The 14,748-nt window shown below is 39.4% G+C and overlaps 2 protein-coding genes across 3 annotated transcripts; one reads left to right on the top strand and one right to left on the bottom strand.

Annotated features, from left to right (window-relative positions):
- Positions 1 to 629: 629 nt before the first annotated feature.
- tmem144b (transmembrane protein 144b) lies at positions 630 to 5,792 on the bottom strand. Of its 2 annotated transcripts, none has more exons than XR_007112860.1 (13): positions 5,422 to 5,790; positions 5,155 to 5,334; positions 4,893 to 5,015; positions 4,151 to 4,250; positions 3,936 to 4,016; positions 3,752 to 3,830; positions 3,568 to 3,647; positions 3,240 to 3,358; positions 2,926 to 3,045; positions 1,667 to 1,764; positions 1,272 to 1,325; positions 947 to 1,099; positions 630 to 691 (listed from the first exon to the last, which is right to left on the bottom strand). XR_007112860.1 is itself a non-coding variant. In XM_047585429.1 (13 exons), the coding sequence occupies exons 1-12, from the start codon at positions 5,495 to 5,497 to the stop codon at positions 1,016 to 1,018; spliced, it is 1,194 nt and encodes a 397-aa protein (XP_047441385.1). In that variant the 5' UTR covers positions 5,498 to 5,792; the 3' UTR covers positions 630 to 691; positions 997 to 1,015. The 2 variants fall into 2 exon arrangements, 1 of the variants encoding a protein (XP_047441385.1); XM_047585429.1 differs by having other exon boundaries at positions 997 to 1,099; positions 5,422 to 5,792.
- Positions 5,793 to 6,419: 627 nt separating this feature from the next.
- gask1b (golgi associated kinase 1B) lies at positions 6,420 to 13,684 on the top strand. The gene is made up of 4 exons (XM_047584396.1): positions 6,420 to 7,492; positions 8,784 to 9,001; positions 10,551 to 10,777; positions 12,639 to 13,684. Exons 1-4 carry the CDS (start codon positions 6,607 to 6,609, stop codon positions 12,844 to 12,846), a joined length of 1,539 nt encoding a protein of 512 aa, XP_047440352.1. The 5' UTR covers positions 6,420 to 6,606; the 3' UTR covers positions 12,847 to 13,684.
- The last annotated feature ends 1,064 nt before the right edge of the window (positions 13,685 to 14,748 follow it).

Genomic DNA, 14,748 nt, shown 5'->3' with positions numbered 1-14,748 from the left:
TCTTGACCATTCAGGACCACATATGTAAATGTTGGACTTTTGTTCTTGGTGGTTCAAAAATTTACAGGTATGATTCTAAGCTATGTCCTCTGGAGGACAGGAGGATGCAGTATGGTCATTCTAGAATTAGAACAGCAGAGTGCTTGAAATGCATTCTGGGATACCTGGCTGTACCGAGCCCAGACAACACTGTACACTATAGTTATTAACTCATTTCAGGTCAGTTGCCATGTTTACATGACCTCTGTCAGTACTGTAAAGTGAACCAGATCCACTGGCATTTTGTACACATATTCACATGTCTCAGTAGGAAAGCACAAGAAGAGTTGAGATTTATTTAGTTTGGTTCTTTTGAGTCTTTTCCAGGTCAAGTCTGAGGACTCCCAGCTGGTTGTTCTGTAATAAACATGTCACAGTGCTGTGAGGATGTTAACATTGTGCCTTTAGTTCACATAGTTATGAGTGACATTAGCTGATTTTTCTATTTTTGATATTTAGTCATTTGATATATTGATATTTAGACATTTATGAACAGTAAAAGATGTGACTCCTGCTACCAAACAAACTTTATTCAGAATGTGAAATATCCAAATCAGAACAGAAAAAGAAAAACATTCAGAAAACATCACTGGGGATATTCTTTTTAATAGGAAATGCTGTGAATAAATATTAAGTGACACGGTCACCATATCTGAAAAATATAAAACAAAAATGTTTCAGAATGACAGAGACATGTGTTAGGATAAATGTGACATTCAGGCTTTTTGTTGGAAAGTGAACAAAGCACACGTGACTAAACATCTGAGAAATACATATTGAGCTAACTACATCTTGACACCGCTACCAAATCTTAGTGAGATACCAAACAACATATTACTTTACATGTTTTTATAAACGAGGTTCAACTTTTTTTTTTTTTTAAAAGGAAATATTCACATCTCCTTACTCTGTGATAGAAAATGTGACAATCGCTACATGACCACGAGATGTTTTTACTTGACTTTGTTCTGCGATATTAGAGCTTTGAGAAGGCGGTGAGCAAGGACCCAGCCAGCACCACACATGAGGCCAAGAAGAAGATGAAGAAGTTCCCCAAGCCCTGTGGAAGTAAAAATAAAACCTTTAAACATCTACTCTAGTGAAATTTAATCAAAGCATCATCCTTTCAAAATCATAAATGCCTTCTGTTGGAGTGTAATTTGAAATCTGTATGGAGCAAAGCAGCAAGATCTGCTTTATTGATCACTGATGACTAGAGCCTTGATGCTCACCTTAATCTCTCTGAACACCAAGGTTCCCCACAGTGCTGCCACCAGACCGTATCCCTATGAAGAAACCAAACAATCTGTTTTTAAGCACAGACCACTGATTCGAATAATTCACTCTTAATTTGTTTTGTAAATTTGTCAAGGTCTTGCCAAGGAGAGTTTTATGAGTGGCACAACAGTGATACTGCTACAACTCAACGAGACACACGCTTTGTTCTGACATTGGAACTTCAAGAGAGGAGAAACTTGAGGTGAAAATGAAGAAAAAAAATTAACATAGTGTTTGACAGTATGAGCCCAGAAGGAGGAGGAATGTAACCCTTTTATTAAGCTTTTAATTTACATCTTCATTCAGCCCTTGAAAAGCCCATTCAGCTGTCAGGACACGTTGTACTTACTGCAGTAACTATGGGAAAGGTGATAACAGAACTCAGGTAGTTATTAGCCAGGAACCAGCAGTATGTGGCCACTGCCCACATCACGCCAGACAGTAGTCCTAAAGAGCAAAAAGACATGACTCTGTTTATCCTTGGCTTAAAATACATTTTTATAAAAGACAAAGAATAGTTCACTATGCAGGAAAAAGTACACAAGTGGATAAAATAAGTGTTGCCAAGGCTTAAATATGTAGGCTAAATTCATTTTATATGGTCACATGCAGCAAGTTACAAAGTTGAAGCTGATTTAAATATGAATAAAAGAGCCTAAACATCCTCAATTTCCAGTAACGATAGAGGAAATTCACTGCTGCAATCCACCTTGCCAGCTGTGAGTCAAAGTCCATCAACCTACAAGAGTCACACTGCAACAGATTTTGGACGAGGGTGGATATGACCGCTAAAGGAAGCTGCTTTATTTCCTCCACAACAGCTGATTCTTCCCAGAGCGAGGGTCAAACTCGAGCTATTATTAGACTTTTGAGACCTCTAGTGCATGGTGGCTCAGTGGTTCAGAAATAAATGAGCCGAGTACTTAACACCGGGCTGTGCAGGCAATGTATCAAATTTTTTGGCCTGGTCTTTTTATTCATATAGATTTTGGAAATTGCATTATGCCTTGTTCCAAATGGAGCATTTTGCAACTTAGACTTGTTTAATATTTCAGTATCGTTTGGGTTTTAGGAGCATTCTTTTGACATGAATCTCAAGTAGGTTTGTACCACTGTTTGTGACCTCTTGCCTGTTTACATGCCCACATTTAAACATTAAAGACTTGAATATACTCAAATATTGTAATAGAGCTCTTCCAGATCAGAAAAAGAGATGGCCACTGCATCCCAACACCAGTAGAAAACTGTATAGATTCAGTTTTGACACAAAAAACAAAATAGTGGAATGTTATTAAGAATGTGGCTGTTGGGTGTAGATCGTAGGGGCATTTTACATTTATCAAAGCATGCATGGTTTCCTTTAAATGGGAATAGTTTATTTGTAGCCATCATTTTGCCTTTGGGCTGTTTGGTTTGAAGGAGCCTGGAAAAGTAACAGAATCAATGCAATAAAATAAAAGAAGTGGAGAACTCCTATCAAACTATTTCTGTCTATAAGTTTGCTGACTTTTACTTATTTATTTATTTTTTTTAAGAAATCTTGCATACTTTGAAGGAGAATGCTGATTGGTTAATTAGTGTAACCTGAATCTGAAAGGTTGGTGGTACCTGGTAGAATGGCCCTGGAGTAAACTCTGGGCTTGTTATTCATGGCTGCACAGTAGACAGCAAAGTACACAGAGCTTGCAACGAAAATCCCAGAGCATTGCGCATAAACATAGTCGAGATCTGGGAAGAGACAGAAACAGGAGCAGACACTAGACATTAAACCTTGTTCTTTTCAAGGACCTGGGTTAAATACAGGCCCACAGCAGGAACTGCATTCTTATATCTCAGGACATTTTAACCTTTTCACATTGTAATTTCAAGTATACTAAAAGTAAATTCAGAAGAAAAATGGTTATGAAACAGTTAAACTATACCATAGACACTGGCTCCATAGAAGATGCTGTCATAGCACGATGAATGGCTCTTAATGTAGAGGATAGGCACAAAGGAACAACCATAAAGCAGGCCCACTACAACAGCAAGCAGGCAACCGCTGATGAAAAGGATTCAACAGTTTGTGACATTAATTTAAGCTGACAAACAATTGACGGTGCATGATCTATACACACACACACACCTATTCATATTAGCTTTTTTTGTTGTTTGCATTTTAAAGCCCCTCCGTATATAATTGCTTTATAAATACTTTTAGCTTAAACAATATTTGTTCACACAGCTCAGTGGCTGCTGAATTGAGCTCACATAAATCGCCTGGCCTTTGGCCCAATGGTGTCCATCCAGAACTCAGAGGACCTTGCTGCGTGACTGCCTGAATTTGTTCTCTGCAAAAAGTAAAACATCTAAATTTGTAATCTTTGTGTCCTTCAAGACAACGGACTACTCAAGAGTTAAGAAAATAAACATATCAAATTAATGACATACTCACTCTGTCGATTAGTAGCGGAATTGATTCTGAATTGGGATGTAGCTCTAGATCAGCTTTCACAAAGAAAAAGATGAGGCCACTGAAAAACAACCGCCCGCCCCCCAATGAACGAGCCGCAATTGCCATATTTGTCTGTAGCTAAAGGACAAAACGAGGAACAATTACTTCCAAATGTACAGTTTACCTGAGCAGACACAACCCAGCTCCACAATAATTTAATATTGGCCTGGAAATATCCTGAGCAGCTATCCCAAACCAGCCAAATCTGTGACAGACGGGTACATTTAGTTACTCATTACTGTTATTTGATAAATGATTGACTGCTTCAAAGTAACAGTTAAACTAATAAAACCGTTCAAAGACAGGGAATTCCAAGGTCTATACATTAATTGGACTTACCTTGAACTGGCCCAGCCCATCAACATACTAGAGGATCCCCAGATTAGCATTCCAAGACCAAGACCAATCGATTTCACAATTGGAACCACTGCTATATTGCCTGTGGATCAAAGTGATTGGACATCTTTGAAGAATCCAAACGCCCTCATTATGATGTGTTTTAATTCAGTGTGGGTGCAATGGACTAAAGTTTTTCATATAATTTAAACAGAAGTGATTTAGCATAAGTCAAGCTACAACAGTAGGTATGGCAATCCTGGAGAATTGCAATATTGCAGTTTCTCTTTTATGCCTCAGCAACCAGGGAAATAAGTACATTTCAAACACTGTATTCCTTGAACCTTTTGTAGACTGCAGTATTCACTATCCACCTACTTTGTGTTAAGTCACAAAGACACGGCAAAAAAAAAAAAAAACTGAAAGAAGAAAAAAGTTTGAGTGAGTTTTCATGTTGCCATGCATTCTGAATTATATCTATCTGTAGCACATTAAGTACACTTTAAAGACGTAATATTTAGTATGAAATTGGGACGCGGTGACAGTGTCCTCAAAGTTGGCCACTTCTCTCACAGAAGAACATCATCCTTTTTAAGATGCACCGCTGCAAAAGGACTCTTAAAGTCGAATGCTTTAAATCCATCTGCTGCACTTGACGCCCAGCTGGTGGCTTGAAGGAAATGTGATGCTGTGACACCAAACTGTCACATAAGCAACATAAGAAATTGCTTCAGGATGTGCTTACCTGTAGCCCACATCACACCGCCAAGCATTGCAAAAGGGTAGAATTTGGGTGACTTCAGGATCATGTCTCCTATCATAGATACTACCCATATTGCCGCGCAGATCACCCACTGGAAGAACATACCTGTGAACAGGACACAAATTATTTCAAAGCCACAGCATTTTAACACCACACATTAACTTCCCCTCTAACTTATTTTGATTTTATTTAGCATATATATAGAATTTAAGATACCTAACTATTTCTATAGCTGCAGGCTTACCATCTCCTGTCTCTATTTTTTTGATAGGGACAAAATTGCTTCCGTACAGCAGCACAGCAACCATATTTGCAGCAATTCCATAGCCAAAATGAGTGATATTGGTTGAGTTGATGTTGACGTCAAACGTATCCAGGCTGCCCGGTCCATTATTGTGGTTACCCCTTATGGAACCTGGATGAGCTTCACAGCAAAATACTTTGTGGATTTTAAACAGCGCACAGGACTCACACGGCATATGTATTACAAACCAATCACAGTCACACGTACCTTCAGTGCTATGACAGCTTGCCATCAATAACGTAGCAACAAATAAAAGCAACAGGGAACATACTGCTGGGGGCATGCTAAAACAGAATATTTGTTTTTGCTTTGGCTAGCCCCTCCACAAATTTAAAAAAAGCTGCTGGAGGCCACATGTGCCTGGCTGCAGTGGTGAGGACAGAAAGTCAGCCAGGTGCTTCCAATTATCTAATCAGTCAACCTGACACAGAAGGCCTGCAGAGGCTGCATGACAAGGGCATCACGAAATCTGTGATCAAGAAAACTGAAACACATCAAGTCTGTAGTATGGAATATTCCAAACTACAGACATGATGTGTTTCTTCTCATTTACAGGAGGTAATATATATACACACACACACACACATTTTTATTACCTCCTGCAAATCAAGTCACTTGAGAATTTGCAGAATGGAACTACGTGACTACTATCCACTGAATTTTACAAACATAAATAAAAACAAGAGGGTTTTCGGATCTGATGACTCATTCATCAGGCATGAGGAAGACAAACTATTATCTGCAGCTACCTGTAATAGGCCTCAAGACAATGGTTCTATGTTTTAACCTGTTTTAGTTCAGATCAGGATATCCTGGCTCTGCCTGCATCGCCACATCAGCACACGAAGAAGTATTTGTTTCCTGTTGTTAATGGTTTTCTTTTTGAATATCCTTAAGACTTTGGGGGATTTGGCCACTAGGTGGCGTCTAAAACGCGTGGACTAGCGTATAAACGAAACAAATAATCTTAATTGTTTAATTCAAAGACTGTGTTATCAGTTATTGACTTCTGTATTTAAACTGAGTTCTTTAATAATCACATACATGTGCATTTATGGCTGAAATAGTTGCATGGTACGCTATATAATATATTAAAAGCACAATTGTACATCCAGTTTAATGGATTTCAGGAGTACATTTCAGAAATGGTACTATGTCTACCTATACATGTAATGGAAAGAAATGTGGGGGAAAATGTGAAAACTGCTTCGAGTTTGGGTTGGAGGGTTTTTCCCTGCCTGTCCATCCACTGCGCTGTTGTCTCCCCGCACTCCATGGCCACAAATCCTCCCTTCTCAAATGAGTTTAGGAAGTTGTGCACTCCTCCCTGGTTTGAGTTTTGCGCAAAGAAAGAAAGAAAGAAACTCCACCGTGATAATGACATAAGTTCTAATGGGGAAGTCTCGCTTTCACTGGCTCTGCTTCCCTCTCTTAAAACTACACAGCAACTTTCGGAGGTGCCCTCTTTCAAAAAGGAGTTTGATAATTGCGATCGTCTGCTTAATCTATCTGTTTTTCGTGGTTTCACAAGTTGGACACTCGCAGCAACACCGGGCCAGACGGACCGATAAGGACAACATTCGGCACACCAGTGGATTGTATGATTTGGAGATTAACGGTGCCCTGTCAGCCTCTGAGGATTTGCAGACCGGTGGGAGCATTGCCGTCCCGACTCGGTCCAACGTGGTCTACATTACGCTTAAGTCTAAGCGTCTGAAACCGGTACACATTCGAGGTACAATCCGACCAAAACTGAGGAGAAAGGTGAGGAGAAATAAGTCAGATGATATTTCTTCTACACGGAACAAACTTGTCTCCTTGGAGCAGGACTCAGGCCACATTAAGCGCAACTTTGCACCCAAGACGACCAGGAAAGAAACGAGGGATGTTAATTATAAATTATTGGATATAATCCAGAAATCTAATGATGCAAAAGCAGACTCTCACATTAGCTCAATACGAATTTACAGCCAAAGGGCACCGCCGTGGTTCAGCGCGCAGGACGTGAAAACCATGCGTTTTCTCGCGGATGGCAAAGTTTTGCGCATGAAAGAAGTCTCTCGTGGAGACGTCCCGTCACTTCTGATATTTGAGGGTGAGACGAACGTTCCACCGGCCGACCAAAAACATGCAAAAAAGACGAAGGTATGTGGAGGGCAGTGTGGAATCGTCCACAGACCCGTGGATAACACGGAGGTATTTGCTTTCCATTTGGACAGGGTGCTGGGGCTTAATAGGACACTGCCAGCTGTAAGCAGGAAGTTCAGCTTTTTACACGGTAGGTCATCATCAGGCACCATCACATCATTCTTGTTTTCTGTCTAGTCTATTTAAATACTTATTATTTTGGTTTGGTTTGCTCGAGATGAGTAGAATTCCCATTTCTATTCAAAGTGTACAATACAGTGCAATTTCCGAAACGTCAACCAGATCAGTGACATAGAAAATTTGACTGAAAACACCACAAATATTACCCTGATGAGGTGCATCTCTGTAGCTTTGTTGTGTTTTGGGCAGAACGAATCACTTTTCTGTATGCCCACAATTCAATGACACAATACAAACTATTCTGCTAATCACTGGGTCACCTGATGTCACTGGAAAGTTAAGTTTAAGATCCAATGAATCACGTGCATTATTAAGTGTTGTTGTAACTATTACGCCTTTAAAGTGTACTTAATGTGCTACTGGTAGATGTAATTCAGAATTCATGGCAACATGAAACCAAACGTGTTTGTTGTCAGCAAGCATTTTGTACTTTTGAGTCGTACATAGAAACACTGTCTGCACATTGTGTCAGAAGGAGTGCAGTCAAGACCATTAAGGATCACTAAGTAGACAACAGCTAGTACAGTCATATTCAAGGCCAAACAATGATCATAATAACTATCTGTTATTGCACGCTACTGATGAAATCTTCATTTAAAATATTGTTTATCCAGATAGAAGTACTCCTTCATTAATGTGAGTTTATGAATAAACTAGTCATTTCAGCAAATTTAAAGGTAGAAATTCACCTTTTATTTTGGCGAAACCTTCAGAATTTCCAGAGAGTATGTGTATGTATGTGTTTTGGTGTCATGGAGTATACAGCAGATGACAGAACGCCTGTGCTCTCCTGTACACCGTCCTCACATCACCAGTCTTCCATCTCACTAATATATTTATCTGTTTTATATTTAATATATAAAACATCCATAAATATACTGCCAAAGACCCGAAAAGTCATATTAGTTTACTTCTGGACCTTGATTCCACAGTTCTCTCTGCTTTTTTTCTTACCCTTTCACAGTGTGTCAGAGAAAACGTGGCAATAAATATTCAAGCAAAAAAAATCACAACATCAGCCCCAACAACCATTCCTGAATCTACCAACATCAGTCTATCAGTATATCTATACATATGAGTTGTAAGTTTAGTTGTAAGTTTCTTTATGCCGTGTTAATCTGTTCAGTTACTTGGGGTTGAAGGAGGAAGTTGTTCTGTGCAGCTTTAGTTAAAGAGAACAGAGAAGACTATGAGTGACTCTGTCTCTCAAATCTGACCACCTTTCTCTCCACCTTCTTTAGATGGTCAGGCGTGCCCAGTGGTGTCGTGGGATCCATCTCTGTACCAAGAAGACTTTGCTGCAGACAGAGCCACTGTCAGGTTAACATGGGGTGAATACCAGAGCTCCTTGAAGCAGAGGTGTTGGCATAAAAACGTCAGCCCAAAGCCTGGCTCTGGCTGCTCCACAGTTCATCACTATGAGTGGAGCAAACTAGTTCTGTTCGACTTCTTGCTACAGGTAACAAAGACAGACTGTACATTTTCTCTCAAAAACAGGGATGCAATTCCCATGTCTTTATTTCTGTGTTGCTGAAGCCCCTCTCAGCCTTATATAAATTCCAAAAAAGCTTCATAAGTGACCACTTTCCTTGGTCTGGCAACAGCAGTGTACTCCAACAGCTGTTATTATAGAAAACCATGTTAAGTTGTCTCTAAGGAACCCTCCTTTGGCTGAGTAGATGTCCTGTTTCCTGTGTGGGAGGCCCCTCTCATCACATTTTGGCAGAGAGAGCACATGTCTGGAGTTCTGTTTATCTCACCCACCTCATCGTGATACAGCAAGCACAGGAGAATAGGGAACTGGGAAATGTTGATTCAAAACTAGTTTAGAAATCTTTGTAACAACAGCAATGGCTATTGGCTATGGTGCAACAGCTTTTATTATTTATCAAAGATCATACATCTTGTGTTGTTCCAGGGTCCAGACAAAATGAGAACTAAATAAATAAGGAGGGAATCATATTGTACAAGAGAAACAATTGTTTTGTTTTATTTTATTTCATTTTATTTTTTTAATTATTGGTTTGCCAGTGTTATATTAAATGCATTTTTAATCATGTCAGTTGCCTCTTTGTTACTTGAGCTAGACGCATATTATATTCCTACATAAAGGCATGTGTTCTACACATTAAAGACAGTTGGGTCTCTTAGATACTCAGTCAAAGTGAAAATATCCATTAATGAGGTTAGCTAACAAGTATTTGAAAGGCAGTTCAGAGGGTGATGGTTACATTTTCTGAGAGACACAGGGAGGTAAATTTCAGAGCATCTGGCATGATTGATAGGTATGGTGGAGGCAATTCATCTTGTCACACTTTCTGCCTTGGTGGATGCTCATCCATCCAAGGTGCTTCAGACCCCAGGTTTATTAAAAAAAAAAAAAAAAAGTGTCTGTGAGTGGCACCTGTCCCCTCTGCAGCCCATGAGTGACACCTCCAATACTGCATTCTCCCCTTCGGGTTGCACTATCTGAAACCTCCACAAAACAAATGATGCATGCACGGGAAAGAATAGATGAGGGATTTAGTTGAATTTGATATTGCCTTTCAGCGGGGAGCAAGAAGGTGTTATATAACATCCAGCATGCCTGATAAGCTTAGCAGAATCCACTGTGCAGCCATGTGACTTAGAAGTCGAGAGCTCTAATTTGTGTCAATATGATAACATCAGCTAAGACGTACCTTTACTGAGTCCTTGGAGTTGTCATTTCTAATGAAATATGTATGAAATTACAGTGTATGAAACACTGTATGAAGATCCACCTCCTGCATGTGTGTAGTGTTTTCTTCGTCAAACTGTTTCCTTTATTTAATATTGAAATAAATAAGTGAATACAAAGTCAAAACAATATTAGAGTAGTTAATCCCCTGTGCTTTCCAGATTCACCAAACATATAAAAACGTGAAAAATCCACGAATACTTATTCGAAAATGTCTAAATGTCACAAGCAGCTCAGATATTATTCTCAAAACACTAACTGCTGTGTAAAATTGGAACTGTCTTTTCAGATTCACAGCCGCCTGGATCAGAGCTGCTGCGGGTTCAGGCCTCGGCGGGAGGACGTGTGTGTCGAGCTGGGCCACCGTGCCGAGTGTGGAGACCAGGACCACGTACGTCTGGCAAACATCGTCTACAGGGGTCATGACCCCAGACACCTGGTCTTCACTGACAACAAGGGATACTTCGACCGCAATGAGGACAACTTGGACTTCAGGCTTCTGGAGGGAATCAAGGAGTAAGTTTGGATCACAGCAGTCACTGGTTGAACAGTTCCAGCAATCAAAGCTGAAAAAGCAATTTAAATCCTTTGTGTTGAATCTTTTCCAGATGGACTCCGAAATCATTTCCCTCAGAATAATTAGTTCGAATCAGATATGACAGATGGTAAATGATCATTCTTAAACATTAATTATTTGGTTTTTAACTTTGTAGATTTACACTTTAGAGATATCAAATTCCATCTCACAAAGTTAAGACAAATGAAATAAATGAAAAAAACTGAAATAAAACAAAGTGAACATGAGCGAGTCTGAGTGACAGGTGTGGGCTATGATAATGTGTTCTTTGGGTCTATTCCCCACAGGTCTGTGAAGATATGTAAGCCCACACAGCACAGACATTACTTTCATTTCATCTATCTTTTGATCAATAAATCATTGAGTCATGCCGCTGGGGAGACAGCAGAGAAACTGTGGTTTGGCAAGGACACTCGTATCTCCTCCCTGACGGTGGATCCCTGTGATCGTTAGCGAAGAAGGAGCTCATATCCCAGCATTCAAATCAGATATAGGATCTAAATTTAGTTGTTATGAGATGACATGAGATCACAAGATGTCATTAAAATCTGATATTGTTTTGATCTTTAAATCCTTGTAGATCTGAGATGGATATATTTCTTTGACTTTTATCAAGGCAAAGTGAATTGATGTTTGAGATTTTATTCCAGGCACACTCCAAAAACATCATACAGTATCACTGTATGATTTGAACAAATGCTCATAGACCTGAGCTCAGTGAATAAATCTTAGCCGTCTCTCTGTGTCTCTTCTCTAGTTGGCTTCAAAGACCACCCCATTATGTTCCGCCTTTCTCTCGTTCACTTTGCCTACAAAAACATTTCCGTGCGCAGAACAGCAATAAAATCCCCCTAAAAGTCAGTGAAACAAGCCATAAAACTATATTCAAACTTTTCATGATATAACACTTGTTCACTCACATCTTCCTTATCAGGCATCAATCTGGGGGTGCTTTCAGTTCTTCTTGCAGAAAACATTTGCTTGTACTTGCCCACATTTCTCCTTAAGCAAAAACAGAACCAAAAAGTAACTCTGGGTAACTCAGCCCAGACTCTAAAAACTGCCTGTTCTTCCAAAGCCTCATATGATACTGATATAATTTTTTATCACCGCTGATATGTCATCGGTATAATGGGACACTTTGCCAGCTCCAAAGCTATTATAATGCAAAAAAGTTCAAAAAATACCAACAGCAGTTAAACACAGCCCTGTACTACTGCTAGAATTATGAGTAATTTTACTTCAGTTGACATTTTGGTCACACAAACTTCCTGCTGACTGTGTGATTTAGGTAACATTTCCTGTCAAGAAACAAAGAGCCACGGGATTTCTGTTAGAGGCAAGCTGTAGAGAACACAATATTTAAATTCAGCAATTCTATTTTTTGCCTGTTTGTGATAATTATTCTGTGGATTTGGTGTTTTAGCAGCTATACTTGATAATTGGTCTTAGTGAAATATTCTTTTACTATCAGCAACACATGTCCACAATGTACTTTTGCAGACTGGCATGGTTAAACTTAAGATTGAGAAAAAGCTGTAAACCGTGGGCTTGTCATTCATGTTGTTTTTGCTGTTTCTCTATGCTTTTGTCTCCTTGGTTGTTACACGAAAAAAATGAATACGATAGAGGTGCAGAGGATACAGATTGCAACACATGTTCAGCTCATTCTACTTTTTGACTGACTAAATTTATCTCAGGATACTTTGACGTCACTTTCCATAATGTGATCCACATCCTCTGCATCTGAGACATGCCTCTAAACTCCAAGTGTACTTCTTCCTCATTCTGTCTGCCTAGGTTTCCAGAGTACGCCATTTCTGTGCTGAGGAACAGGAAGCTGAGGGAGAAACTCCTCCAGTCCCTCTTCCTGGACCAGACATACTGGGAGAGCCAGAGCGGCCGGCAGGGCATCGAAAAGCTGATCGATGTCATCGAGAGGCGAGCCAAGGTCTTACTCACCTACATCAATGCGCATGGGATCAAAGTCCTCACAATGAATGCTTGATGATTACTGAGAAACGAGAAAGTGTATTAATGGTCTGCTCCTTTTGACTGCACCGCGTCCTGTCAGACTCTCCATCTACAGGATGATGGACCTACTGTATCTGACGCTTATCCCTTTATCACCTCACTGAGTTCATCTATCATAGGAACACAAGAGTACATGCCACCCAGTATAAACATGACAAAAAATGATGAATGAACCAAAAGTACATATATTGCCAATACGAGACTGTGTGAAAGCCATTTATACAGTTAACAGGTTTAAATCCTTTAAGACCTGGTATCTACGTGGCACTGACCTTAACTGAGACTTTAATTAATTTTGACATTGACAATGAGTCTAACTTTTAATTACGATTACTTCCTGCTTCTTAGTTTTCTTTTCTTTCCCAGAGGTTTGGATTTTGTATGGATGTAATGAGCCAAATTCTGAATTATTTTCCCTCAGGTGGTATTGATAAAGCCTCTTTTGTTTAGCTCACAGTCCGCAACCCAGACACCCCTCGCACCTTGGCCACGCTGTCCACACTGCACAGAAAACAAAATATATATATTTTCATGAGTTATTTGATTTGGTGTGCCCTGTGTACAACCATACTTATTATCATTATCATTCACAGACATGTTTTCAATGACCTGGGAACAGTGACCGAAATGTTTAAAGTGAATATTTTTAATATGAAAAGCCACACAGTGTTATTCACCATTATATGCACACTTATTCAGTTACAATATTACATTTTTGTGGATTGCTGTGGCCAGTGTTGCTTGATTTATTTATTTTTGTACCTTTGTAAGACTGAATGTCAGATGGTCAATAAAAGCATTTATATTCCAAATACTTGATAGCTTCTAAGTTGAAATGGGCAATTTTGGCTAATAAAATCATATATAATCAATACAACGCATTAGCAAAGACAGTTTTCCACGTGTCTCCATGGCATCAGTCATAGTCAGAAATAGTGTTTGGTTCAGAAATCTGAGCCAGGGAGTGGTGTCTGCCTTTCATGTTGTCGTAAACAGTGTGCTTCAGGTTCTGGGTAATCGAGTTGATGGGACTTTGTGGGTTATTTTCTTCTGTCCGTGCCATGCATTCACTGGCCTGTTGTTTTAACCCCTTTGCACCCGCATTACTGCGTCAGTGGGGTCCATGTTCCTGTGTGTGGTGTTTGTGTTAGAAAGACCTATCCAGTCCCCAGTGTGCTCTACAGCGGGACATACTTTCCTTTCATACATATGTGTATGCATATACTCACACAAAAAACATACACACAGACAAAAGATTCCTTTTGACATATGTAAAGACCCAGACACATAGACAAGCATTAGAAGCGGAAACTTCCCTCTACCTGCTTTTAGTTCGACTCATGGAAATTTGACCAGTGTAAAAACTGAATGGACAGTCTTGCAGGTCAAGGCCTTCACACCAAAAAAAAAAAAAAAAAAAAGCATGTGCTTACTTACTTTACAAGCATGTATGTGGTCGGCTCAGACATACATACAAGCATGTTGTTCACTTTGAAAAATGCATGTAATGTCAGTATATTAACCAAAACTGACTGCACGGACCCATAAATAAAATCATTGAACACTACAAACACTAAAGAAACCCGGCCTTACAAGCAGCAAGCACCCACTGAAAATCTCACCAGTTAAAAGTTGTGTCTTGTTTGTTAAATTAAGGACTGAAAAAAGTCTAAAGCTTGGCTGGGGTGTGAGCTAGACCAGCACTGCGATTTCAGAAAGTGAAATAAAAATATTTATTTTTAATAATGTATGAACTAATTTAATGGTGAGATGTTGCATCTTTCCTGTAAAAGGGTTAATTTAACAAAAGCACATATCTGATTCTGAACAAATACATTAGCGTTTGTACCTTCAAAGAATTTGCTTGCTAATCTTA

This window comes from Mugil cephalus, chromosome 5 (genome assembly GCF_022458985.1).
Source record: "Mugil cephalus isolate CIBA_MC_2020 chromosome 5, CIBA_Mcephalus_1.1, whole genome shotgun sequence".
NCBI classification, from domain to species: Eukaryota; Metazoa; Chordata; class Actinopteri; order Mugiliformes; family Mugilidae; genus Mugil; species Mugil cephalus.
This window is presented reverse-complemented; position numbering and strand designations above follow the sequence as displayed.

Coding starts and splice junctions, on each gene's coding strand:
- gask1b (XM_047584396.1), top strand. CDS start 6,607: ATGGGGAAGTCTCGCTTTCACTGGCTCTGCTTCCCTCTCTTAAAACTA. Junction 7,493..8,783: donor GAAGTTCAGCTTTTTACACG/GTAGGTCATCAT, acceptor CACCTTCTTTAG/ATGGTCAGGCGTGCCCAGTG. Junction 9,002..10,550: donor TGTTCGACTTCTTGCTACAG/GTAACAAAGACA, acceptor CTGTCTTTTCAG/ATTCACAGCCGCCTGGATCA.
- tmem144b (XM_047585429.1), bottom strand. CDS start 5,497: ATGCCCCCAGCAGTATGTTCCCTGTTGCTTTTATTTGTTGCTACGTTA. Junction 4,251..4,892: donor CGGTGTGATGTGGGCTACAG/GTAAGCACATCC, acceptor TTTGATCCACAG/GCAATATAGCAGTGGTTCCA. Junction 3,831..3,935: donor GCTGGGTTGTGTCTGCTCAG/GTAAACTGTACA, acceptor GTTGTTTTTCAG/TGGCCTCATCTTTTTCTTTG.